The 24,935-nt window shown below is 39.9% G+C and overlaps 1 protein-coding gene across 4 annotated transcripts; it reads left to right on the top strand.

Annotated features, from left to right (window-relative positions):
* Positions 1-24,915, top strand: ZNF677 (zinc finger protein 677). 4 transcript variants are annotated; one of them, XM_003805841.5, is made up of 5 exons: positions 1-143; positions 1,818-1,891; positions 3,367-3,437; positions 11,083-11,236; positions 16,436-24,915. In XM_003805841.5, exons 3-5 carry the CDS (start codon positions 3,423-3,425, stop codon positions 18,022-18,024), a joined length of 1,758 nt encoding a protein of 585 aa, XP_003805889.3. In that variant the 5' UTR covers positions 1-143; positions 1,818-1,891; positions 3,367-3,422; the 3' UTR covers positions 18,025-24,915. The 4 variants fall into 4 exon arrangements, with proteins under 4 accessions (XP_003805889.3, XP_008973869.3, XP_008973881.3 ...); XM_008975621.7 differs by having other exon boundaries at positions 124-378; XM_008975633.6 differs by lacking the exon at positions 1-143 and adding an exon at positions 154-347.
* The last annotated feature ends 20 nt before the right edge of the window (positions 24,916-24,935 follow it).

Here is a 24,935-nt window from a genome sequence, read left to right as displayed (position 1 = left end):
ATTCCCGCCATTTGCCCGCCCATCCCCACAGTTGTCCGCGCCCTGCCCCTGCCCTTGCCCCTTGCGCCGCCCCAGTGCACTCGCGCACGCGCAGGTTCCTGCCGACCCGGAAGCGGATCTCGCGGGGCTACTGGCGCTCTCGGGTGAGTCTCCGTCTTTCGGGTTCAAGCCTGCGCCTCGCGGGCCACAGGTTCCCACGCTCCGCTGTCGGGTTTTGGGGTCGCCCTGTAGGTTAAAACCCCGAACGTGCTCATTCCTCTCGCGGCGTGGCCCTAAGACGTTCCCAGTCCCGTCGCTCCGAGAGGGTCTAGAGATCTGCGTCCATTTCGGATTAAGATCGTTCTGAAGTGGGTACTGGCCCCGACCTTTTTGCTTTAGGTCAGTGTGGACACCGACCGCCCACCGCGTCGTTTCTCTGCTTAAAACTCTTCTCTGACTCCCTCTTCCCTCCCGCTGGTAAAGCCCTCACTCGGGGTGGATACACACCCTTCGCCCTCCTCCGGGGAGAACAGAGGGGAAGCAGAAATGGAGGATAAAGAGAGAGAAATGCGCGAAATTAGAGAACCATCAGAAACAATAGCAGGGACTGAAAAAAAGGATGCTACCAGGATGGGGCCAAACACTGTCAGAGAAGGAGAGGAAGGGAAGCCAAATGAGCAGAAAGGGACAGGAAAACGCCGAAATGGGAAAAAGAAAAGGAAAGAAACAGAAGGTGGAAGAGAGACGTTTATAGAGGGGGGGGAAAAAATCACATAATGGTGGAGAAAGGGGGGGCACCCAAATCCATGCGAGTGTGGAGTTGATTTAATATGGAACATTAAGTTGTGAAGTACTGATGTATGGCTCTATAATTAATTTAAAATTTGTCTCATTGTTTGTGCAGAAGAGAATGAAAATTGCAAAACTAGGGTGAGGCTTCTGCGTTTTCTAATTATTACATCAGAAGCAACCCTTATTCAGCCAGAGGGTTAACTGACTTAGCTCAGTTAATTCCAGCTCACCCTCTTCCCTTTCTCTGATCTTGAGGAGAGTCAAGAAATGGGAAGAAACTGTGACACCATATGCTGCTTTTACAAACAGACATTAACAATATTATTCCCTCCATTTTTTGTGTGTGGCTTGTGTCATTTTCTAAATTTGACGTGTATTCAACTTGTCGTAAATGTAATTCCATAATTTATTGGATTTAAAAAATTTTTTCAAATTATTTTCTCTTAAATGTATTGTTCAGCTTATGAGGTTTAAATGCTTTCTTTTTCTTTCTTTTATTTATTTATTTATTTTTTTGAGACGGAGTCTCACTCTGTCACCCAGGCTGGAGTGCAGTGGCTTGATCTCGGCTCACTGCAACTTCCGCCTCCAGGGTTCAAGCGATTTTCCTGCCTTAGCCTCCCGAGTGGCTGGGATTAAAGGCATGCGCCACCATGCCCGGTGAATTTGTATTTTTAGCAGAGACGGGATTTTCACCTTGTTAGCCAGGCTGGTCTCGAACTCCTGACCTCAGGTGATCTGTCTCCGCCTCTCAAAGCACTGGGATTACAGGCGTGAACCACCGCGCCTGGCCTCAATGCTTTCTACTTTTTATCATATATTGGAACTATTCTTTTATGTCTGGTACTTGATTTCACAGTGTTTCACTCTAAGGTGTTGATAATCTTTTACCACTTAAAATCTGGTTTAACCAGTTAGTTTAATACAGTTGACCTTGAACAACACCAGTTTGAGCTAAGCAGGTACAACTATACAGGGGATTTTCTTCTACCCCTGCCACTCCTGACACAGCAAAATGAACCTCTTCTCTTCCTTTTCCACTGCAGCCCACACAATACGACCTCGGGGAGGATGTGAGGAAGATGAAGAACTGTGATGATCCACTTCTTCTTAATGAATGGTAAATATATTTTCCCTTTTTTATGATTTTCTTAATCACATGTTTTCTCTAGCTTACTTTTTTATAAGAATACAGTATATAATACATGTAACATACAAAATATGTGTTAATCAACTGTTTATGTTTTCAGTAGACTTCTGGTCAACAATGGGTTATCAGTAGTTAAGTTTTTGGGAAATCAAAAGTTATACCTGGATTTTTGACTGGAGGTGGGGGGCGATTAGCACCCCATCACTACTGGTGTTGCTCAAGGCTCAGCTGTATTCAGTTTCTTTACTCCCTTATGTCATCTAAAAGCCTCCCACTAAGTAGATGTTCCTCCAGGTCCCCTTTGTCCTTTCTCTGCAAGATGTTGAAGAATGGCCTGGATTGGTGTGGAATTTTGTTCCAACAGAGCCCGTCTGTTCATAATGAAGAGATTACTCAGCACTAATCTCCACAGCTGACCCCCTTTCATGCTTTCCAAGAGCTATTTGTAATTTCATATTTTTGAATATTTTTCTGGAAAAGAATTAAATCCTTGGGATCAATTAAACCCATGAAATAGAAGTTTCTACTCAGGAATGTGAATGGTGATCTGGAAATAAGGACAAACCTTTGCTACTGCCCTATCCAGGCCACCATTTCAACATTCATTTACAACTGAGTTCTGCTCACTCAACTCAGACCTTTTCCAGGTAACTTGGTGAAATATCTCCTCTCTCTGAGGCTCAGTGTGCCCACCTGTAACGTGGAGATGATGGGTATACCAGAAATTCTGAATCTGAGCCGATGGGATCCCTGAAATGATTTTCAGGATTGAGCATGTGTCTGCATGTGGCAATTTTTTGAGAGAGGGTGCCCAGTTACAGTTAGTCTTAAATGACTCTGAGACCTCCAAAAATGATGGAAACTACTAGGAAAGGGGTCGGGGCATAGGGTTAGAGATAGGAGAGCTGCTTCTCTCTCAGCTTTTTATTCTTTCTCCCTATCTCTACATCAGAAGTAAGTCTTAAGTTTTATTATGTCATCTCCTGGCATTAAATCTTTTTATGCTTTCCCCCTGCCTGTGGGACAAAAGTCTAAACTACTTAGTATGGCTACAGCAGGGATTCGTGGAGCTATGGTGGCTCTTCACCTGTTCCAATTTTAGGCTTTTATATCCTGCATTGACTGACAGTCATTGGATACTGGCCATGAACTTGGACACAACAGTTTTTCTTGGCTGAGTGTCAGGTGGACAAAGGACAATGCAATTGATGCAGAATGTGTGGGTTTCAGCAAGAAGGGAGAACTTTTTGAAGACATAGGTGGAATAACTCACTTCTTAGTCTCTGTTTAGGAGTTTATTTTTTTCATGAGTTTATTTTCACTCTTGTTGCAATTGGAAGCTAAGGACCATCTTTTTTCTATATCAAGCCTCTTCCTGTGTGTGTGTGGTAGAGGAAGGGGGTGTGTTGATTTTAAGCATTAAACAACATATTTTTGACATACAGACTGACTTACCTGAGAAAGAGAACTCAGAGGAAGAGGAAAGAAAGAAGAGGAGGGAATGGCTCTTTCTCAGGTAAAAGTTATATTCTTGGTTCATTGTTTTGTCCTCTCCTTCCTGAAATGCCATATTTTGGACTTGCTAATTTTATCTGGCTCTGAAGTGTCCTGACTAATGTGTATATTCACACCCAGGGCTTTCCCTCAATTCCATCTCCACATAGATTCCATCTCACTGTGACCCAGTAACACGGAACTTTGGAAAAGGCTCCGTTCAGATGATTGTTCTGGAAAGGGTTTTATGCCTAGGCATGGATTGGGTATGGGGGGCAGGCTCCATGGTGTCAGTGAGGTTGGGTGGTAGTGACTGTTTAGAGACTTCATTTGGATACCCTTTCAGCTCTTTATAAACCAGGATTAAAGAAGCTGCATATGGAAGTGATATATTAATGTGCACAAATACCTGGAAAACTTTGAAAAAGAAGACTGATGGGGGAAACTTGCTTAGCTTGAGTTTATAATACATTTGTAGCTAAACAATTGAATCAGTGTGTTTCTGGCTCTAAAATATTAATTTGAAATAGAATGGGAAGTTCAGAAGTAGACATTGGGGATGGAGAAGGTAGTCTTTTTTCATAATTGGTTTTAAAATATTAAATCAACATAGTTGTCTTAACAGCAGGAGGTTCTTTAAATTCTTCACAGTGCATCCATCTCATGAAGACTCTCCTGTTCATTTGGGAATTCTCATGCAGTGGGTGTTTAGATAAAAATGTCTATAATTTATTATTTTTCTTAATTTTAGTCCAGGGGTAGGTTTGTTATATAGCTAAACTTGTGTCATGGGAGTTTGTTGGACAGATTATTTCATCATCCAGATATTAAACCTCGTACCCATTAGTTATTTTTCCTGATCCTCTCCCTCCTCCCACCCTCCATCCCTGATAGGCTCCAGTGTGTGTTGTTTCCCTCTATGTGTCCATGTGTTCTCATCATTTAGCTCCCACTTGTGAGAACATGCAGCATTTAGTTTTCTGTTCCTGTGTTAGTTTGCTAAAGATAGTGGGCTCAAGCTCTGTCCATGTCCCTGCAGAGGACATGATCTCTTTTTTTATGGCTACATAGTATTCCATGGTGTATGTGTACCACATTTTCTTTATTCAGTCCACCATTGGTGGGCATTTAGGTTGATTCCATGTCTTCGCTATTGTGACTAGTGCTGCAGTGAACATATGCACGTATGTGTATGTTCGTGCACGCGTGATGGGATTGCTGGGTTGAATGGTAATTCTGTTTTTCGATCTTTGAGGAATCACCACACTGTCTTCCAGGATGGTTGAACTAATTTACACTTCCACCAACGGTGTGTAAGTGTTCCTTTTTCTCCACAACCTCACCAGCATCTGTTATTTTTTTGACTTTTTAATAATAGCCAAAAGGGGCTGGGTGCAGTGGCTCACACCTGTAATCCCAGCACTTTGGGAGGCTGAGGCAGGTGGATCACCTGAGGTCAGGAGTTCGAGACCAGCCTGACCAACATGGTGAAATCCCGTCTCTACTAAAAATACAAAATTAGCTGGGCATGGTGGCACATGCCTGTAATCCCAGCTACTCGAGAGGCTGAGGCAGGAGAATCGCTTGAACCCGGGAGGCAGAGGTTGCAGTGAACCAAGATCGTGCCGTTGCACTCCAGCCTGGGCAACAAGAGCAAAACTCCATCTCAAAAAAAAAATAATAATAATTAAAAAATAATAGCCAAAAGATGGCTATAATATAGCTAAGACCTGTGAGCAGAACTTTCTGTCATCAGAGAGGCAGGGGCCAAATTCTGATTACACTACTTGTTAAATACTACATTTCTTTTGTAGTAAACATCACATGATATATATATTTTTTATGATAAAATGTCATGCAGTGATGCTTAGGGACTAAAAAGTAAAACATTATGTTGTCCAGTCCACCATCACCCACTATCTCCATCAGGAACTACTGTTCATTCTTTTCAATGGAAGAGAAGTCGTAAAAATCATAATTTAATTTTAGAAAATGTTTAGTGAATATTTTGTTGTGATATTCTGTTTTGCAAAATTGTATATTTGTATACTGCATGTCTTTGTTTTGGTTTTTTGCTGGTAAACAGAGACAACTTGAGTTTTTACTTTCTCATTGGAGCATTCTCTTACTGAAGACACATTGGTTGTTTACAGTTTTTCTCCGTTATAAAGAATCCGCATTGGCTGCCTCTGAGCAGGCCAACTGTACTACAGCTGTGTGAGGATTCCTCCAGGTTGGGCAATTTGAAGCATGATTACTGGCTTAATAATGATGCTTCTGAGGAAGCTCAGACATTACACTTACTAAAAAATACTTTAAATCAACTATCTTAACCATGCTTAGAGAGCTGAAGTAAACGGTGGACAAAGAACTAAAGGAAAGTAGGACAACAGTGTTTCAACGAATATCAGTAAAAACATAGAAATTATTAAAAAGAAGTGAAATAGAAGTTTTGGAGCTGAAAAGTATAACGTGAAAATTTCAACTATAAAGTTTCAAGAGTAGAGTGACAGAATACAGAATCAGCTAACCTAAACTTTAGGTTAATTGAAATTATTTAATCTGAGCAGAAGAAAGGGAAGAAAAATACAATATAAGAAAGCTTTGGGACACCATGAAGCATATGTATGTATGCTTAATAAGAATTTTCCAAGAAAAGGAGAAAGCAAAAGGCAGAAAGAATATTTGAAGAAATAAGAACTGAAACCTCCCAAATATATAAAGAACATGAACCTGTATACCTAGGAAACTCAGTGAACTTTAATTGTGATAAACTTATAGAGATCCACAGCAAGACACATAATCAAACTGTGGAAGGAAAAGAGAATCATGATAGTAGCAACATAGAAATAATTTGTCATGTACAGTGATCCTCAAAAAGATTAAGAGCCAAATTCTCATCAGAAACTATGGAGGCTAGACATTAGTGGAATGACATATTCAAAGTTTGAAATGAAAGAACTATCCAGCAGGAATTCAGTATCAGGCAAATTATCCTTCAGAATTGACAGTGAAATTGAGATCCCCAGATAAACAAGAGCTGAGGGAGTTTGCATTAGTGGACTTACCCTGCATGAAATGTTAAGCAAAGTCTTTTAGGCTGAAGTAAAAGGACACCAGCAGTACCTTAAAGCCATAAAAACAAATTAATACAGGTAAAACACCTACGTAGGTACAAATACAAAAGCCAATATTACTGGTTTTTTAAAAACTTTTTTTCTATATGATTTAAAAATGTATAAAACAGTAATTGTAAATCTGTTACTGGCTATAAAATGCATAGAGAAGTAATTTTTGACATTATAAAGAGAACCAGCCAGAGCTATATAGAAACAGAAGTTGTTATGCAATTGAAGCCAACTTAGCATCGATTGAAACTTAATTATTATCAGCTTCTGATGGAAATTTTAATTCCCAGGGCAACCGTTAAGAAAATAACAAAAATGTAAAGAAGGGAACCGAAATGATATGCACACACAAACTTATACACACAAAGAAGCAAGTAAGGGAATAATTACAAAACAAAAAAGATAGGCATGTGAAAAACAAGTAGCAAAATGGTAAAAGTGGTTCTTTTATCAGTAGTTACTTTAAATGTAAGTGGATTAAATTCTCCTTTAAAAGGCACTTATTGGAGGAATAATTTTTTAAAACTATGATTTCACTATATAATGTTTATAAAAGACTTCCTTTAGAGCTAAACACAAATAGCCTGGAAAGCATAATAAAAGGATGTAAAAAGGTATTTCATGCAAATATTAAACCTAGCTGGATAGCTATATAGATAGCAGACCAAATAAACTTTAAGTCAAAAATTGATACCAGAGATGTTGAAGGACAGTAAATATTGGGGTTAATCCATCAAGAACATGTAACTGCTATAAAAAATATGGATCAAATATCAACACCCCAAATATTTTGGAACAAAAATTACAAGGAGATACAGTCCTACTATAATAGTTGGAGAATTCTATGCTCTCTGTTTAATAATGGATAGAACAGCCAGACAGAAGATTAGTAAGGAAATAAAGGGCTTGAGCAACACTTTAAACCAAGATTATCTAACCCATGGACCACAGACTGCATGTGGCTCAGGATGGCTTTGAATGTGACACAACACAAATTTTTAAACTTTCTTAAAACATGAGATTTTTTTGTGATTTTTTTTTTTTAAGGTCATCAGCTGTCATTAGTGTTAGTGTATTTTATGTGTGGCCCAAAACAATTCTTCCTCTTCCAGTGTGGCCCAGGGAAGCCAAAAGGTTGGACACTGCTGCTGTAAACTACACCAAACAAGCACGGAAAGAAAACTGCACTCAGCAAAAACAGAATCTGCACTCTTGTCTAGTGCACATAGCATATTCTCCAGGATGGACCACATGTCAGGCCACAGAACAAGTCTCGATACATTTTAAAAAGCTACAACTTATAAAACTATTCTCACACCACAATCGAGTGAAATTGGAAATCAATAAAAGGAAAACTGAAAAATTCAGTTTTAAATGAATTTTAACTTCCTTATTGAGGTATGATTGACATAAAAACCTATACATATGTAATGTATACAATTTGATGAGTTTGGAGATCAGTATATACCTCTGACACCACCACTACAATCTGTCATAAACATATCCATTGCCTCAGAAAGTTTTTTTCTTGCCATCTTTATTATTTCATATTTTTATAAGAATACAACCTAAGAACTACCGTCTTAACAAATTTTTAAGTATACAATACAGAATTAACTATAAGCACTGTGTTATTCAGGAGATCTCTAGGACTTTTTCATCTTGTGTAACTGAAACTGATTACTACCTCACCATTTCCCCACTCAGCACCTAGCAACCACCATTCTATTCTCTGTTTCTATGAGTTTTACTGTTTTCAGTTCCTCATATAAGTGGAGTCATGTATTTGTTCTCTGTGTGGCCTATTTCACTTACATAACATACTCCATTTTCATTCAGGTAGTCTATAGCAAATAGCAGGATTTCCTTCTTTTTTAAGGCTGAATAATATTCGTGTGTGTGTGAGAGTGTGTGTGTGTGTGTGTGTGTGTGTGTGTACGTTTTCTTTATTCAGTCATTCCTTGATGGATATTTAGCCATGACTTGGCTATTAAGAATAAAGCTGCAATAGATATGGAAGTACCTATCTCTCTTCAAGATCCTGATTTTAATTCTTTTGGATATATACCCAGAAGTGGAATTACTAGATCATGGTCGTTTTTTTTTTTTTTTTTTTTTTTTTTTTGAGACGGAGTCTCGCTCTGTCACCCAGGCTGGAGTGCAGTGGCACGATCTTGGCTCACTGCAAGCTCCGCCTCCCGGGTTCCCACCATTCTCCTGCCTCAGCCTCCCAAGTAGCTAGGACTACAGGCGCCCACCACCATGCCTGGCTAATTTTTTGTGTTTTTAGTAGAGACGGGGTTTCACCATGTTAGCCAGGATGGTCTCAATCTCCTGACCGTGTGATCCATCCGCCTTGGCCTCCCGAAGTGCTGGGATTACAGGCGTGAGCCACTGCGCCCAGCCGGTCATTTTATTTTTATTTTTTCCTGAGATGGAGTCTTCCTCTGTTGCCCAGGCTGGAATGCAGTGGCACAGTCTTGGCTCACTGCAACTGCTACCTCCCCGGTTCAAACAATTCTCCTGCCTCAGCCTCCTGAGTAGCTGGGATTACAGGCGCCCACCACCACGTCCGGCTAATTTTTATGTTTTTAATAGAGATGAGGTTTCACCATGTTGGCCAGGCTGGTCTTGAACTCCTGATCTCATGATCTGCCCACCTCGGCCTCCCAAAGTGCTGGGATTACAGGTGTGAGCCACCGCACCCAGCCTATTTTTAATTTTTGAGGAACCTCCATACTGTTTCCATAGTGGCTGCACTAATTCATATTCTGACCAACATTGTACAACAGTTCCCTTTTCTCCACATCCTAGACATTGCTTGTCCTTTTTTTTCTTTAGTGGTCATCCTAATAGATGTGAGATCATATTATGTTGTTGATTTGCATTTTCCTGGTGATTAGTGATATTGAGCCCCTTTTCATGTACCTAATGGCCATTTTTATATTCTCTTTGGAAAAAATGTCTGTTCAGCTCTTTTGCCCATTTTTTATTGGGTAATTAGTTTTTTTGGCTCTTGAGTTGTAGGAGTTACTTATATTTTTTGGATATTAACCCCTTTTCAGATATATAGTTTGCAAATATTTTCCCATTCCATAAGTTGCCTTTTTGTTCTGTTGGTTGTTTCTTTTGGTATGCACAAGTGTTTTGGTTTGATGTAGTCCCACTGGTCTATTTTTCCTTTTCTTGCCTGCGCTTTTGGTGTTATATCCAAGAAATCATTGCCAAGATAATGTCAAGAACATTTTCCCTATGTTTTCTTCTAGGAGTTTTACAATTTCAGGTAAAACTAAAGACGCAAGGTAAATTGAGTAAATTTACCTTGAGTCTTTAGTCAGTTTTGAGTTTATTTGTGGCATAAGATAAGCATCCAGTTTCATTCTTTTGCATTTGGGTGTACAGATTTCCCAGCACTATTTACTGAAGACAGCATCTTTTCTCCATTATGTATTCTTGACACACTTGTCAAATATCAGTTGATTGTATATGTGTGAGTTTATTTCTGGGCTTTGTATTCTAGTCCTTTTGTTTTGTGTGTCTATTTTATGCCAGTACCATACTGTTTTGATTACCATACCTTTGTAATATACTTTGAAATCAGGAAGTGTGATACTCCAGCTTTGATATTCTTGCTTAAAATTGCTTTGGCTCTTTTGGGTCTTTATAGTTCTATATGAATTTTAGGATTATTTCTTATATTTTTGTAAAAAGTGTCACTGTGATTTTGATAGGGATTGCATTGACTGTAGATTGCTTTGGATAATATGGACATTTTCATAGTATTAATTTTCTAAGTTCTTGAACATAGAATATCTTTCCATTTATTTGTTTTGTCTGCTTTAATTTCCTTCATTAGTATTTCATAGTTTGCAGCATGCAAGTCACTTACCTATTTGGTTAAGCCTATTTCATGTTAAAGTCACATGGGGAGTGACTGCTTAATGGGTACGGCATTTCTTTTGGAGTTGATAAAAATGTTTTTGAGCTAGACAGAGGTGGTGGTGTATAACTTTGTGAATGTACTAAATGCCACTGAATTGTACTTTAAAATGGCTAATTTATTTGTTTTATTTTGAGGTGAAGTCTTGCTCTGTCTCCCAGACTGGGGTGCAGTGGCATGATCACTGCCCACTGCAGTCTCCACCTCCCAGGTGCAAGTGATCCTCCCACCTCAGCCTTCTGAGTAGCTGGGACCACAGGCCCATGCCACTGTGCCCAGCTAATTTTTTAAATGTTTTAGTAGAGATGGAGTCTCACTTCGTTGTCCAGACTGTTTCAAACTCCTGAGCTCAAGCAGTCCTCCCACCTCAGCCTCTCAAGGTGCTGAAATTACAGGTGTGAGCCACTGCACCCAGCCTAAAATAGCTAATTTTATGTTATGTAATTTCATCTCCGTTTAAAAAAAATAAAATTAGGGATATATAAGTTGCTTGCATTAACTCACATAAATCAGTGAATATGTACACCTCTTTTCTGTCATTTTGTGTGAAAATAAGAAATTTTCCTGTGTCCACTTGGTGAAGTGTGTTTTTATTTCAGGGACTGTTTACATTCAAGGATGTGGCCATAGAATTCTCTCAAGAGGAGTGGGAGTGCCTGGACCCTGCCCAGAGGGCCTTGTACAGGGACGTGATGTTGGAGAACTACAGGAACCTGCTTTCTCTCGATGAGGATAACATCCCTCCAGAAAACGGTAACCACCCTTGTACATCTTTACATTTTTCCTTGTGAGTCTCTTGGGAGGCCCTGATATGCTTGTCTGAATCCGATCCCTGTTCTAACAGGGGAGATTGAAACTTTTTGATTGAGAGTGGAAAGGCTTCATAATGTAGCATATAGACTTTAAACTTCCCCTTTCTTCAGAAGTTCTGCGCATAATCAGGTTTGACGAGTGGTGGTTCCAGAATATCAGTACTTACAAAACCTTATGGAAAACGTTTTAAAGTATCTGGTATCATGGTTTTATCCCTGTGCCTTTGATTCAGTACTTTTTTCAGAGTCTGCATATTTAAAATAATCCCTAAGCATTCAGAAGAAGGCAGTCCGTTGACTAATTTATGAAATTGTTTTGGGAAATAGTTTTGCAGACCCATGTGTAATGTCCTCTCTTCGTAGCTGAACAAAGGGCTGGGAATGTATCCAGGAAAAGCAGAGCATACCATGTTCCTTTTTTTCTTTATAAGTTGAAATCTTTCCTGAGCTGAATATTATGTTCATTTTGGAGCATAGGAAAGAGTCCTAGACTATGGAAAGTGAAGTGAAAATAGGGAAAAAATCAGGTAGGTAGGAATGTGAGCACAAATAAGTGCTCAGATGGCCACAGAGTAAGCTACTCCATTGAGTATTGTTTGGGAAACTCTGCAAATGGGAAAGATCAGTGGGAAAACAAAAGTTTATTTCTTATGAGCTCTCAAAGCAAAGTCCACACCCCCTCCTACTGTCCCCCAACATACTGTTATTCAAATGTGTAAAAGGTTGAACTCCCACTCTCCCGTGATGCCCCAACTCATACAGACACAAAAGCAAAGGTGCTATCATGACCTACAATACTGTTTGGCCCCTCTGACCATTTTGGTCTCTTGGTTTTGAGAGGGACCGAAATGACTGTTTTTAAGGACTCTCTTTTTGTGTATATAATTTCATCTGATGTGTGGTTTTCAGTCTATACAGATCAGAGCTGGGGCCTTTGTAGCCCTGGCTCCAGAACCTATTCAATTTCTATTCCTATTTCTTATACCTGCAAGAACTTTTCAGGAAAATGGGAAAACAATGGCTCCCCCAAAATGTATCTGGGGTTCCGTGAAATTTCAAAGACTGTCGGTCTCTCTACTTGTTCAAGCCCCTTGGCCATTCCTTCAGTTCTGCTTTTGCCACATGTGTCTAAAGGGGAATGGGCAGGCTTTTGAGATTGTTACTCAGCATTAATATAAAGACTTGACAGAGAGATCCTCTTTTTGATTGCCATTCCAAAATGGGAATATATCTCATTCTTTTAGGTTCTCACCTTGCAGTCTGTGGACAGAGCACACTGCCTCTTCCTAAGAATCCTACAAAATCCGACCCTTTTATTTTACTCCCATATCTTTTATTTCTCTCCCTTTTCTAGCTTTCTACTCTATCCAGGAACTTAGGGAGACCTTAGTCTTCCTGATTCCATATTCTTCTAAGATTTGCCTCTGAAAGTTGCTTTTGAAATACACATTCCGGATGGGCGTGGTGCCTCACGCCTATAATCCCAGCACTTTGGGAGGCCGAGGTGGGCGGATCACCTGAGGTCGGGAGTTCGAGACCAGCCTGACCAACATGGAAAAACCCCGTCTCTACTAAAAATACAAAAATTAGCCGGGTGTGTAGGCGCATGCCTGTAATACCAGCTGCTCGGGAGGCTGAGGCAGGAGAATCGCTTGAACCCGAGAGGCAGAGGTTGTGGTGAGCCGAGATCACGCCATTGCACTCCAGCCTGGGCAACAAGAGTGAAACTCCATCTCAAAAAAAAAAAAAAGAAAAAGAAAAAGAAAAATACACATTCCTAGAGTCTGAAATTTCCTCTCTTTCTGCTGTGATAACCCACCAATAGGCGATGGACAACTTTTGGTGGACTCTCCCATGGAAGAGGTTTCCTTGGTGACAGAACATTCTTGAAAGAGAACATTAATTAATCTGTCACAGTATCATTCTGCTACATAGAGGTGCCTCTTGAAGCCACTGAGTAGAGTAGCCTGCATGTCCCAGTATGCTGAGAGAGAATCAGGACAGCCGGAGGGATAAGTGCTTCTGACCTTCTGGTTTCTGTGGAGTTTCCAGTGTCTCCCAAGGGCAGTGTGACAGCGCTGGTTAGATATATGCTGATCATCCCCTTGGAGCCGGCAGTACAAGGTGTAGGAGTTTCTCCTGGGAAGAGCATTCTCCAAGTTCTCAACCTCATATCTGCGAACATGTTGACCAAACTGTTGCTCATACCACATTATTCATCCCATAACGTGCAGTTGTACATTTTCTTCAGTATGATTTTTATGCCTTTATTGAGGGAGCTTATAAAGTTGAATTAGGCATACATTTTTAAAGTTCAGTATAATTTGTTTAAGCCACTGACACTTTCATTTTGCCAATGTCATTGGTATAAATGAACTTGTATTTATTTAATCAGCCGTTACATGTTTTCATGATACTCTTAGTGTTTTTTGTTTTATATGTACAGTGTGTGGGGCCATGAGATGCATGAATATTGTTTTATTGTATATATTTTTTTCTGCTTCATATACTTTCATGATGTTTTATGTGTTTTACCAGAAGATTTCTTCCTTGAGTGTTTATGTCTGAGTATTAGTTTCCTCAAAACATATATAACCTCCAAAACTTTGTTAAAGGATAGTATTAGTTATTCCTTTTACTTCTGTTTCCTGTAACTTTATATCAACTCTTAGCTTATACTTTTTAAAAATAGACTTTCTATTTTTTAGCAATTTTATGTTCACAGCAAACTTGATGGAAGGTACTAGATTTCCTGTATACTCTGTGCCCCCACACGTGCACAGCGTCTTCCCCCATTATCACCATCCCCCATCACAGTGGTACATTTGTTACAATTGATAAACCTACATTGACACATCATTATCACCCAAAGTCCATAGTCGATGTTGGGGTTCACTCTATGTATATGCTTTGGGCAAATATATAATAGACATATATCCTCCATAATAGTATCTTACAGAATAATTACACTGCCCTAAAAAATCTGTGCTCTGTCTGTTCATCTCTCCCTCCCCCCAGCACCTGGCAACCACTGATCTCTTTACTGTCTCCATAGATTTGCCTTTTTCAGAATGTCATAGAGTTGGAACCATATAGTATATGGCCTTTTCGCATTGGCTTCTTTCACTTAATAATATGCATTTAAATTTCTAGGGCCGGGCGCGGTGGCTCCCGCCTGTAATCCCAGCACTTTGGGAGGCCGAGGCGGGCGGATCACGAGGTCAGGAGATCAAGACGATCCTGGCTAACACGGTGAAACCCCGTCTCTACTAAAAATACAAAAAATAAGCCAGGCGTGGTGGCGGGCGCCTGTAGTTCCAGCTACTCAGGAGGCTGAGGCAGGAGAATGGCGTGAACCTGGGAGGCAGAGGTTGTGATGAGCCGAGACCACGCCACTGCACTCCAGCCTGGGCGACAGAGCGAGACTCCATCTCAAAAAATAGATAAATAAAATAAATTTCTTCCATGTCTTTTTATAGCTTGACAGCTCATTTCTTTTTAGCACAGAATAACATCCCTTCATTGCACACACTGTGTAAAGAATGACTCCTGCTTATACACAGGACAGCTTACTCAGGACAGCAGCATGATCTGGTCACTGTCTAAACAACTTGTGCAAGATAAGGTGACTTAAATGCTATCTGAGAGCAGTGGTGCTGTCACACTATAGGTGACACAGCTCAGGTCCCATATCTGCCTTGAAACATTTCTTCCTACACTCCTCGTATTTGCTGTGACTTATAATCCGTGCTGCCCTGGGTGGCCAGTGGTGCTTAATGCTGTGAACATGGCATCTTAGCCCGCACACACAGGTTCAGATTCTGGCTTTCAGATGTGCTTTCTCTGTGAGTTAGGGATAGATATGTAAACCTCTTCAGCCCTTTGTTTTGGTATGAAAAGGTGCGATAATTTACCTCAAGAGGATTTACATCAATTAGTGCTGTTAGAGACCTTAGTAACTTGCATAGCATTTAGTATGCTTTGAAAAGTTACCTTTATGAATAAGATATGTCAAGTGTCTGTCATGTTTCTTATGAGATTGACCTTTGCCTGCATTATATCTTACATATTTTCTTTTTTGTAATTTTTTTTTTTCATATCAACATTTTCTCTGACTCTACATAATAAAATGTTAAAGCACACAGCTTTCATTATATGTATTTTTTGGCCGTAGAACTGGAAAACTAGATGACATTTCCTAGTCAGGGAGTTTCTCTATATACTGCTGTCATATAACTGCAGGCATGAAATTATTTCAGACTCCCCTCCTAATTCTTCATCTTTATAGTAATGTGCATTTACCTGAAGCTGATATTTCAAAATTTAGTGATTCTCAACATATTATTTTTCCTATTGTGTGTCCCTTCTGTTTTTTCTGTTGTTCATAAGCAGTAATTCTTTAGAATTTCACTGACAATTTTGTAATTGTGGTTGTTCATTAACTTGCCTGTTAGATTTTCACAGGTTACTAAAGTGTTTTATTTATTTTTATAATGATTTACAGATGATGGTTTTTCAGTATATATTATGCGATAGAACCACCATGCACAAATTGTTAATGCTGCAAAATGCACATTCTACATGGGTGTAAGTAGTTTTATAACAAGTACTCACATTTGCAATTTGTAAATATTCAAAATTTTATTAAATTCTTCCGAATTTTTTCTTTCAGTGTTTTGTTTGCAATTATGAATTGTCTTTTTTAAATATTTTTTATTAGATAAGCTTGAGCTGTGCCTTACCTTTTGTGTGTAATAATTATGTACTAAATAATGCATTACTATTTGTTTATCTTCAAATATGAGACTACCATATAGCTATGCCAACTTACGTGTTCCTTGGAGTGGTGGTGGAAAAATACCTCTTCTTTCAGAGTTTATGTGGATTTACATAGTATGAGTGTTTTAGCTATAGGGTGTTTTAAACTGTGCTTAAAATAATTTGTTACATGTTTTGTTACCATGTTACTTTATTGAGGACAGCTAGTCCCTTTGTGTTGTTAAACGTTTAAAGACAGTTGAGAAGCTTCATAACTCTGTTCATTGTAAATCTTAGCTTTCTTGTAATATGTATTTTAATAAAATATTTACCTTGCAACTCCATTTGATGGAAAGCCTGTGGTTTTTTTAATATCTTTCAGATATTTCCGTTGGATTTACAAGCAAGGGATTATCACCAAAGGAAAATAATAAAGAGGAATTATACCATCTGGTGATATTAGAAAGAAAGGAAAGCCATGGCATCAACAATTTTGACCTCAAGGAAGTCTGGGAAAATATGCCTAAGTTTGACAGCCTGTGGGACTATGATGCAAAAAATTACAAAGGAATGCCTTTGACCTGTAACAAAAATCTCACTCACAGAAAAGATCAACAACATAATAAATCCTCAATATATTTCTCTGTAAAGCAGAGTGTTTCTATAAGAGATAGTGCACACCAGTATTTCATCCATGACAAGCCATTTATAAGGAATTTGTTAAAACTGAAAAATAACATAAGGTATGCTGGAAACAAATACGTGAAGTGTTTTGAAAATAAAATTGGATTAAGCTTACAGGCACAGCTGGCTGAACTACAGAGATTTCAAACTGGGGAGAAAATGTATGAATGTAATCCAGTTGAGAAGTCTATCAATAGTTCTTCAGTTTCACCACTTCCTCCTTGTGTCAAAAACATTTGTAATAAATATAGGAAGATTTTGAAATACCCTTTGTTACATACACAGTATGGGAGAACACACATTAGAGAAAAGTCATACAAATGTAATGACTGTGGAAAGGCTTTTAGCAAAAGTTCGAACCTCACTAATCATCAGAGAATTCACTCTGGGCAGAGACCTTACAAATGTAACAAGTGTGGCAAAGCCTTTAACCAGTGTTCGAACCTCACTAGGCATCAGAGAGTCCATACAGGAGAGAAACCATATCAATGTAATATATGTGGCAAGGTCTGTAGTCAAAATTCAAATCTTGCAAGTCATCAGAGGATGCATACTGGAGAGAAACCTTACAAGTGTAATGAATGTGGTAAGGCATTTATCCAGCGTTCACACCTTTGGGGTCATGAAAGAATTCATACTGGAGAGAAACCTTACAAATGTAATGAATGTGACAAAGCCTTTGCTGAGCGTTCAAGCCTTACCCAACATAAGAGAATCCATACTGGAGAGAAGCCTTACATATGTAATGAGTGTGGCAAAGCTTTTAAGCAGTGCTCACATCTCACTAGGCATCAGAATATACATCCTGGAGAGAAACCACACAAATGTAATGTGTGTGGCAGGGCTTTTATCCAAAGTTCAAGTCTTGTGGAACATCAGAGAATTCACACTGGAGAAAAACCTTACAAATGTAATAAATGTGATAAAGCTTTTATCAAACGTTCACACCTTTGGGGTCATCAGAGAACTCATACTGGAGAGAAACCTTACAAATGTACTGAATGTGGCAAAGCCTTTACTGAACGTTCAAATCTTACTCAGCATAAGAAAATCCATACTGGAGAGAAACCTTACAAATGTGCTGAATGTGGCAAAGCTTTTACCCAATTTGCAAACCTCACTAGACATCAGAAAATACACATTGAAAAGAAACATTGTAAACATAATAATATACATGGTAATGCTTTATTCCAAAGTTCAAACCTTGGAGATCATCAAAAAAGTTATAATAGAGAAAAACATATCAAATATAATGAGACAAAAATTAAGTATTCAAGCTGTACTTAGCATCAGGGGCTCCATTGTGAAAAGAAACCATATAAAACGAAAATGTGGTAAAGCCTTTAGCTATGGCTTATGTCTCACTTGATACCAGAATATACATCTTTGAGATAAACCACACAAAGATAACATGTATGGCAAGGCTTATCCAAAGTTCAAGCCTTGTGGAACATCATAGAATTCTTACTGTAGAGAAGCCTGACCAATATAATGAATGTGAACAGCTTTATAAAAATATTTACCCTATTATGGTTATAACAGAAGACATTCAGGATGGAAACCATACAAATGTGGCAAGTCCTTTAAGCAATGTTCTGACTTCAGGATACACCATTCATATTGGAGAGAAGCATTACAAGTGAAGGTGGTAAATTATTTTAAATTTCTCGATGGAAATTCATCCTTATATGCAAGCATTTTGTCATACAAAAATTCAGGCTAGAGGGAACTAAGTCTTTATTCCGTCTTGAAGATTAAGTGATCGATGTTAAATTCACAGACAATTTTAAAAAGTCACAAACTCATGGTGTGTGTCAGAGGAGCAAGGACATCTGTGGAAAGATGTAACTTCAGTGTTAAAAATTTTTTATTCAGTTATTTCATATTTTTTAAAGTATGAAATCTGTTGCTGTTAAATCTTCATGGCATGCTTTTCATTTATCATGATTGTCTCAAGGAATGGATGTAAGATGGAAGAGACCACTTCCTTAGGTGTGGCTTCTTTATATTACTGAAACCTGGAAAAAGCAAGAACACTAATTTTTTCTGTTTTTGGAGACAGAGTCTTGCTGTGTCACCCAGGCAGGAGTGCAGTGGCACGATCTCAGCTCACTGCAACCTCTGTCTCCCGGGTTCAAGCAATTCTCCTGCCTCAGCCTCACGAGTAGCTGGGATTACAGGCATGCGCCATCATGCCTGGCTAGTTTTTTTTTTTTTCTTTTTTCTTTTTTTTTTTTGTATTTTTAGTAGAGATGGGGTTTCGCCATGTTGGCCAGGCTGATCTTGAACTCCTGACCTCAGGTGATCCACCTGCCTTGGCCTCCCAAAGTGCTGGGATTACAGGCATGAGCCACCGTGCCCAGCCAAGAACACTAATATACTATAAGAGCATGGGGGTTTGTGCCAGAAGAGAGGTAAAACTATTGTCTAACACATATGCTTTATGTGGTCAGGACCCCTTAGAATTGTTGATGTGACTGGGGACCTTTGTCGATTATAGGAGAGGTTGGTGACAGTACAAGATGACCATGAAACAAGAAGAGTACAGTGGGACATTGAGAGATTTTCATGGAAGTAAAATGGTCGGTTACTAGAGACTGCATATGTGGTAGAAAGAAATGGAGGGGGAATGATAGTTACCCTCTCTTGAAAGGTAGTTACTGTTGCATATCACAGATTATTGAACATAGGTCTTATTTTTGGAAACTGAAGAGAGAATGGTTACCATAGAGGACAGTTCCATCAAAAGAACCAGAGTAGTGTTCTTATAGGGGATTCACATTTGGCCCCTGAGATTGCATTTGATACCATTTTATTTAGAATATATTATACTTCTTATGTCTTAATTAGTAAAATATAATCATTTTTAGTAACCCTGAATGAATCATGTGCCTTCCGTCAACCCAAGCATATCCCACCTCATTGGGACACTTAATATCAAACACTATAATACATCATTAGACTCTCAAGGTTGAATGTCATCTATAACAATTTCTATCCATGTTATGCTCAAACAGTATACAATTTAAGAAGTATATATTCATAATTTGCACTTGAAATATTTTCTCCAGACTCTGCCCTAGATGACTTCTATGGCTATAATGAAAATGCCATGCCATAGTGGGACAATATCAGACCCCCTGAAACCTGTCTTCCTGTTCATGAATATGCACTGTGCAGTTATATTTCTACATGCCTTTTTTTCTACATAACTTTATTTCTGCATGCCTTTTACCTGAGAGGAAAATAACAAATGTAAGCCTATGAAAATTATTAGTAAATGAAATTTCTGAAATAATAACACAACTTCTTTTTTTGTACTTGGAGCACTCCGCAAAATAATTTGAAAAAAATTAGTGTTCATGAGTTTCCCCTTAATAATGAACATAGGCAATGGATTTTTTTTTTAAAGAAACTAGAAACCTCATGTATTTACCCCCAAAACATTTTTTTTTACTGATTTGCACTTGTCGCCACTCCATTGGAACAGGAGGGAACCCCGTGCAAAGTTTGGTTTAGATTTCAGGATTCGTGGTACTCTACATCAAAATATTATAAGAATGTTTATTACGAAAGGCTTTCTGGAGAGAACAGGGTAGACTTCCCAAGCTGGTTCAAAAATGGCTAGAGAAGGCAGTGAAAGATGATCGACTTGGGGTGTTACGATGTTTATCTGGTGGGGCTGGAGTGAATACTCATCTGTGGTTTAAATTTTCAGCTAGCCGGCTGGGCAGGGAGGCTGACATCTGTAATGTCAGCACTTTGAGAGGCCCAGGCGAGGAGATTGCTTGAGCCCAGGAGTTTGAGACTAGCATAGGCAATATGTCAAGACCCTGTCTGCAAATTTAGAAGTTAGTTGGGCATGGTGGCACATTTCTATAGTCCCAGCTACTCAGGAGGCTGAAGCAGGAGAATTCCTTGAGCTCAGGAGTTGGAGGTTACAGTGAACTAGGATCATACCACTGCACTCCAGCCTAGGTGACAGAGCAAGGCCCTGTCCAAAAAAAAATCAATTTCTAGGCCAGGCACAGTGGCTCATGTCTGTAATTCTAACACTTTGGAAGGCCAAGATGGGCGGATCGCTTAAGCCCAGGAATTCGAGACTAGCCTGGGCAAACTGTCACTATAAAAAATACCACCCACCCAAAATTAATATTTGTTAGTACCTCATAACTTTTTTTTTTTTTTTTTGAGACAGAGTCTAACTCTGGTGCCTAGTCTGGAGTGCAGTGGCACAATCTCAGCTCACTGCAACCTCCACCTCCCAGGCTCAAGCGGTTCTCCTGCCTCAGCCTCTCGAGTAGCTGGGACTACAGGCATGCACCACCATGCCCAGCTAATTTTTGTATTTTTAATAGACACAAGGTTTCACCATATTGGCCAGGCTGATCTCGAACTCCTGACCTCAAGTGATCTGCCTGCCTAGGCCTCCCAAAGTGCTGGGATTACAGGTGTGAGCCACCATACCCAGCCTAGTACCTCATCACTTTTTGTTGCTGAATAATATTCTACAGTTTGTCTGTCCATTCATTATTTGATGGAGATTTGAACTCTTTCTACTGTTTGAAATTAGGCTATTATGGGCCGGGTGCAGTGGCTGATGCCTGTAATCCCAGCACTTTGGGAGACCGAGACGGGCGGATCACGAGGTCAGGAGATCGAGGCCATCCTGGCTAACACGGCAAAACCCCGTCTCTACTAAAAATACAAAAAATTAGCTCACCTGGTGGCGGGCATCTGTAGTCTCAGCTACTCGGAAGGCTGAGGCAGGAGAATGGCATGAATCCGGGAGGCGGAGCGTGCAGTGAGCCCAGATCACGCCACTGCACTCCAGCCTGGGCGACAGAGTGAGACTCTGTCTCAAAAAAAAAGAAATTAGGCTATTATGGAAAATGCTGCTATGAACAACTTTTTACAAGATGTTTTTGCACATACATGTTTTCACTTCTCTTGGGTATGTCTGTAAACATGGAATTTCTGGGTCATATAGTAATTATCAGTGATTATCTTTTTGTGGATTTGCCAAACTGTTTTCGAAGGCAGCTGCACCATTTTACTTTTCTACCAGCAATGTTCCAGTGTTCCATTTTCTGCACTTCCTATCGATTATTGATGTTTTTAGTTGTTGGGTTAGCAGTAGTAGTATATAGCCTTCTAGTCACTTACAAGTGATATTTCATTGTGGTTGGATTTCCTTAATGATGAATGTTGAGCATCTGTTCCTATGCTTATTAGCCATGTGCATCTTCATTGGAGAAATATCTACTCAAACATTTAATGTTTTAAAAATTAGATTGTGTATTTTTGGTTCAGTTGTAAGAGTTATTTTATATTCTGAATACTACACCCTTATGAGATTTGCCAATACTTTTTCCACTTCTGTGTACTGTTTTTCCACTTTCTTGATAGCATTCTGGATTTCGGCAAAGTTGGCAATGTTCTATGGCTCATACCTGTAGTCTGAGCACTTTGAGAGGCTCAGGAGAGAGGACCACCTGTGTCCAGGAGTTCGAGGCTAGCCTGGGCAACATAGTGAGACCACATCTCTACAAAAAATAAAAAATTAGCTGGGTGTCATGGCATGCACCTGTAGTCCCAGCTACTCGGGAGGTTGAGGTGAAAGGATAGCTTGAGACAGGGAGGTTGAGGCTGCAGTGAGCCATGACTGACACTGCACTCAGCCTGAGTGACAGAGTGAGACTCAGGACCAATACAGTAATACAGATTGTGATGAATAAACTTTGAAAACATGGAATTAGCTTTATTCTGAATGATTGTATTAGTCTGTGTTTAGGAAAACGTATACAATTATTTCAAGAATAAGAATAGTTATATGTTAAGAATTTTTGCTGGGCGCGGTGGCTCACGCCTGTAATCCCAGCACTTTGGGAGGCTGAGGTGGGCGGATCACGAGGTCAGGAGATCGAGACCATCCTGGCTAACACGGTGAAACCCCGTCTCTACTAAAAATACAAAAAATTATCGGGGCGTGGTAGTGGGGGGCCTGCAGTCCCAGCTACTCAGGAGGCCGAGGCAGGAGAATGGCGTGAACCCAGGAGGCGGAGCTTGCAGTGAGCTGAGATCGTGCCACTGCACTCCAGCCTGGGCCACAGAGCGAGACTCCGTCTCAAAAAAAAAAAAAAAAAAGTATTTTGGAGGTGCTTGAGCAGTGAAAGGTGTGGAAGACTCCAGCAGGAATATCAAAGAAAAATAGTCACTGGCAGCTTCAGTGAGAAACCAGAGCTCATAGAGATGTCTTAGAAGTTACTGCTTCTGGCTGCTTGATTGGGATTAGAGATGGTGAGGTCTGTGCAGTATTCATCTGAGATTAATGGCTTAGTGCTTCACTTCTGCCTTTCCTATTCCATTCAGGTTTTCCTTTTTTTTTTTTTAACAGCATTTAAAATTTTTTTTTATTTTTAATTTATTATCTATTTATTTTGAGACCGGGTTAAGAGATGGTCTAATTTTTGTATTTTTGGTAGAGACAGGTTTTCGCCATGTTGCCCAGGCTGGTTTTGAACTCCTGACCTCAAGCAGTCCACCCACCTCAGCCTCCCATAGTGCTGGGATTACAGTTGTGAGCCACTGCGCCTGGCCCATTCAGGTTTTTCTCATTGGCAAAGTTTAGCAAGAACCATACAGGAAACGCCTTCTGGAAAACAGTTCTGAGCACCAGATTGCAGTGGTGGTACTGTTAAGTGGACAAAGGACATTGCAGTATAGAAAAGTAGCTGAGACATATTGACCTCAAAACTGGAGATGGTTTTAGAAACTTTGAGAGGGAATGCAAATGGTGCCTAATGTCTTTGTTCAGTTGTTTTGGGTACCTGCAGTATTATTCTTTTAGGAAATGGTGACTGGGTGCCATGTTCAAATGTATTCCCCAAAAGTTCATGTTGGAAATTGAATCCTCAAATCCATATGTTGATGGCATTTAGAGGTGGGAGCCTTTGGGAGGTAATTAGGGATAGATGAAGTTATGGGGGTGGCTCCCTATGTTGGGATTAGTAGCCATGTAAGAAGAGGAAAAGAGAGCTGAGCTGGCATGCTTCCTCCTCACCATGTGATGACTTCTGTTATGATGCAGCAAGAAGGCCCTCACCACATGTGGCCGCTCAGCCTTGGACTTCCCAGCCTCCAGAGCTGGAAGAAATAAATTATATATATACACATACATAAATTATATACATACATATAAATTACCCAGGTCAGGTTTTCTGTTACAGCCACAAAAAATGGACTAAGACACAGGATAGGTTGGGGTTTGGGGGCTGTATTGTGAATATCTAAAAAAATTGGCAGTGGAAACATGACACAGTGATTGATAGCAATTTGATGAGCATCATTGAGAAGCAAATGATGTAGAAAGACAGACTTTATTGTCCTTTCCTTGCCCTTCAGGCCTAGATCTCTAACAGTTTGTCAAGAAAGAAGGTATTGCTAAAGCTGTCTAGGCTTTGCTTTTAAAAGTCTTGTAAGGAATGGCATGTCCTGGGGTGCCCGGAGATACAAAACCTTTTTTGTTAAATCCTGGAAGCTTACTGTATAAAATGAGTCTTTTCTGTCAATTGCACCACTGGGATAGTTGACCCTGTAGGGCAACTGATGCTTATGTGGTAACTCAGAGACGGAGGGGCTTCCATATTATGGTTTCTCCATCTCAAAAATGGGCCTCTGATTATTGCAAAGGAAACAAGCAAGAAGGTCACACTTAGTTTTAAGTGGTTTGGCCTGAAAGTGATACATTACACTTACACCCTGTTTGGCAAAACCGGTCTCATGGTTTTAACTTGAGGCAAGCTGGCTGAGAAATTAGGGGAATGTTGGCTATGTATGTGAAGCTGTTAAAAGAATGAGGAAAGTCAGGGCTGGGCGCGGTGGCTCATGCCTGTAATCCCAGCACTTTGGGAGGCAGAGGTGGGCAGATCACAACAAGGTCAGGAGTTTGAGACCAACCTGACCAACATGGTGAAATCCCGTCTCTACTAAAAATAGAAAAATTAGCTGGGCATGGTGGCGCATGCCTGTAATCCCAGCTACTCTGGTGGCTGAGGCAGGAGAATCGCTTGAACCCGGGAGGCAGAGGTTGCATGAGCTGAGATTGCGCCACTGCACTCCAGCCTGGGCAACGGAGCGAGACTCCATCTCAAAAAAAAAAAAAAGAAAAAAAAAGAATGAGGAAAGTCATATTGGAG

Source organism: Pan paniscus, chromosome 20 (genome assembly GCF_029289425.2).
Source record: "Pan paniscus chromosome 20, NHGRI_mPanPan1-v2.0_pri, whole genome shotgun sequence".
NCBI classification, from domain to species: domain Eukaryota; kingdom Metazoa; phylum Chordata; class Mammalia; order Primates; family Hominidae; genus Pan; species Pan paniscus.
The sequence above is the reverse complement of the archived record's forward strand: the minus strand, read 5'-3'. Positions and strand labels throughout refer to the sequence as shown.

Excerpts from the sequence above, each read along its gene's own strand:
- ZNF677 (XM_003805841.5), top strand. Across the intron at positions 11,237-16,435 it reads TAACATCCCTCCAGAAAACG|ATATTTCCGTTGGATTTACA; the intron begins GTAACCACCCTT and ends AATATCTTTCAG.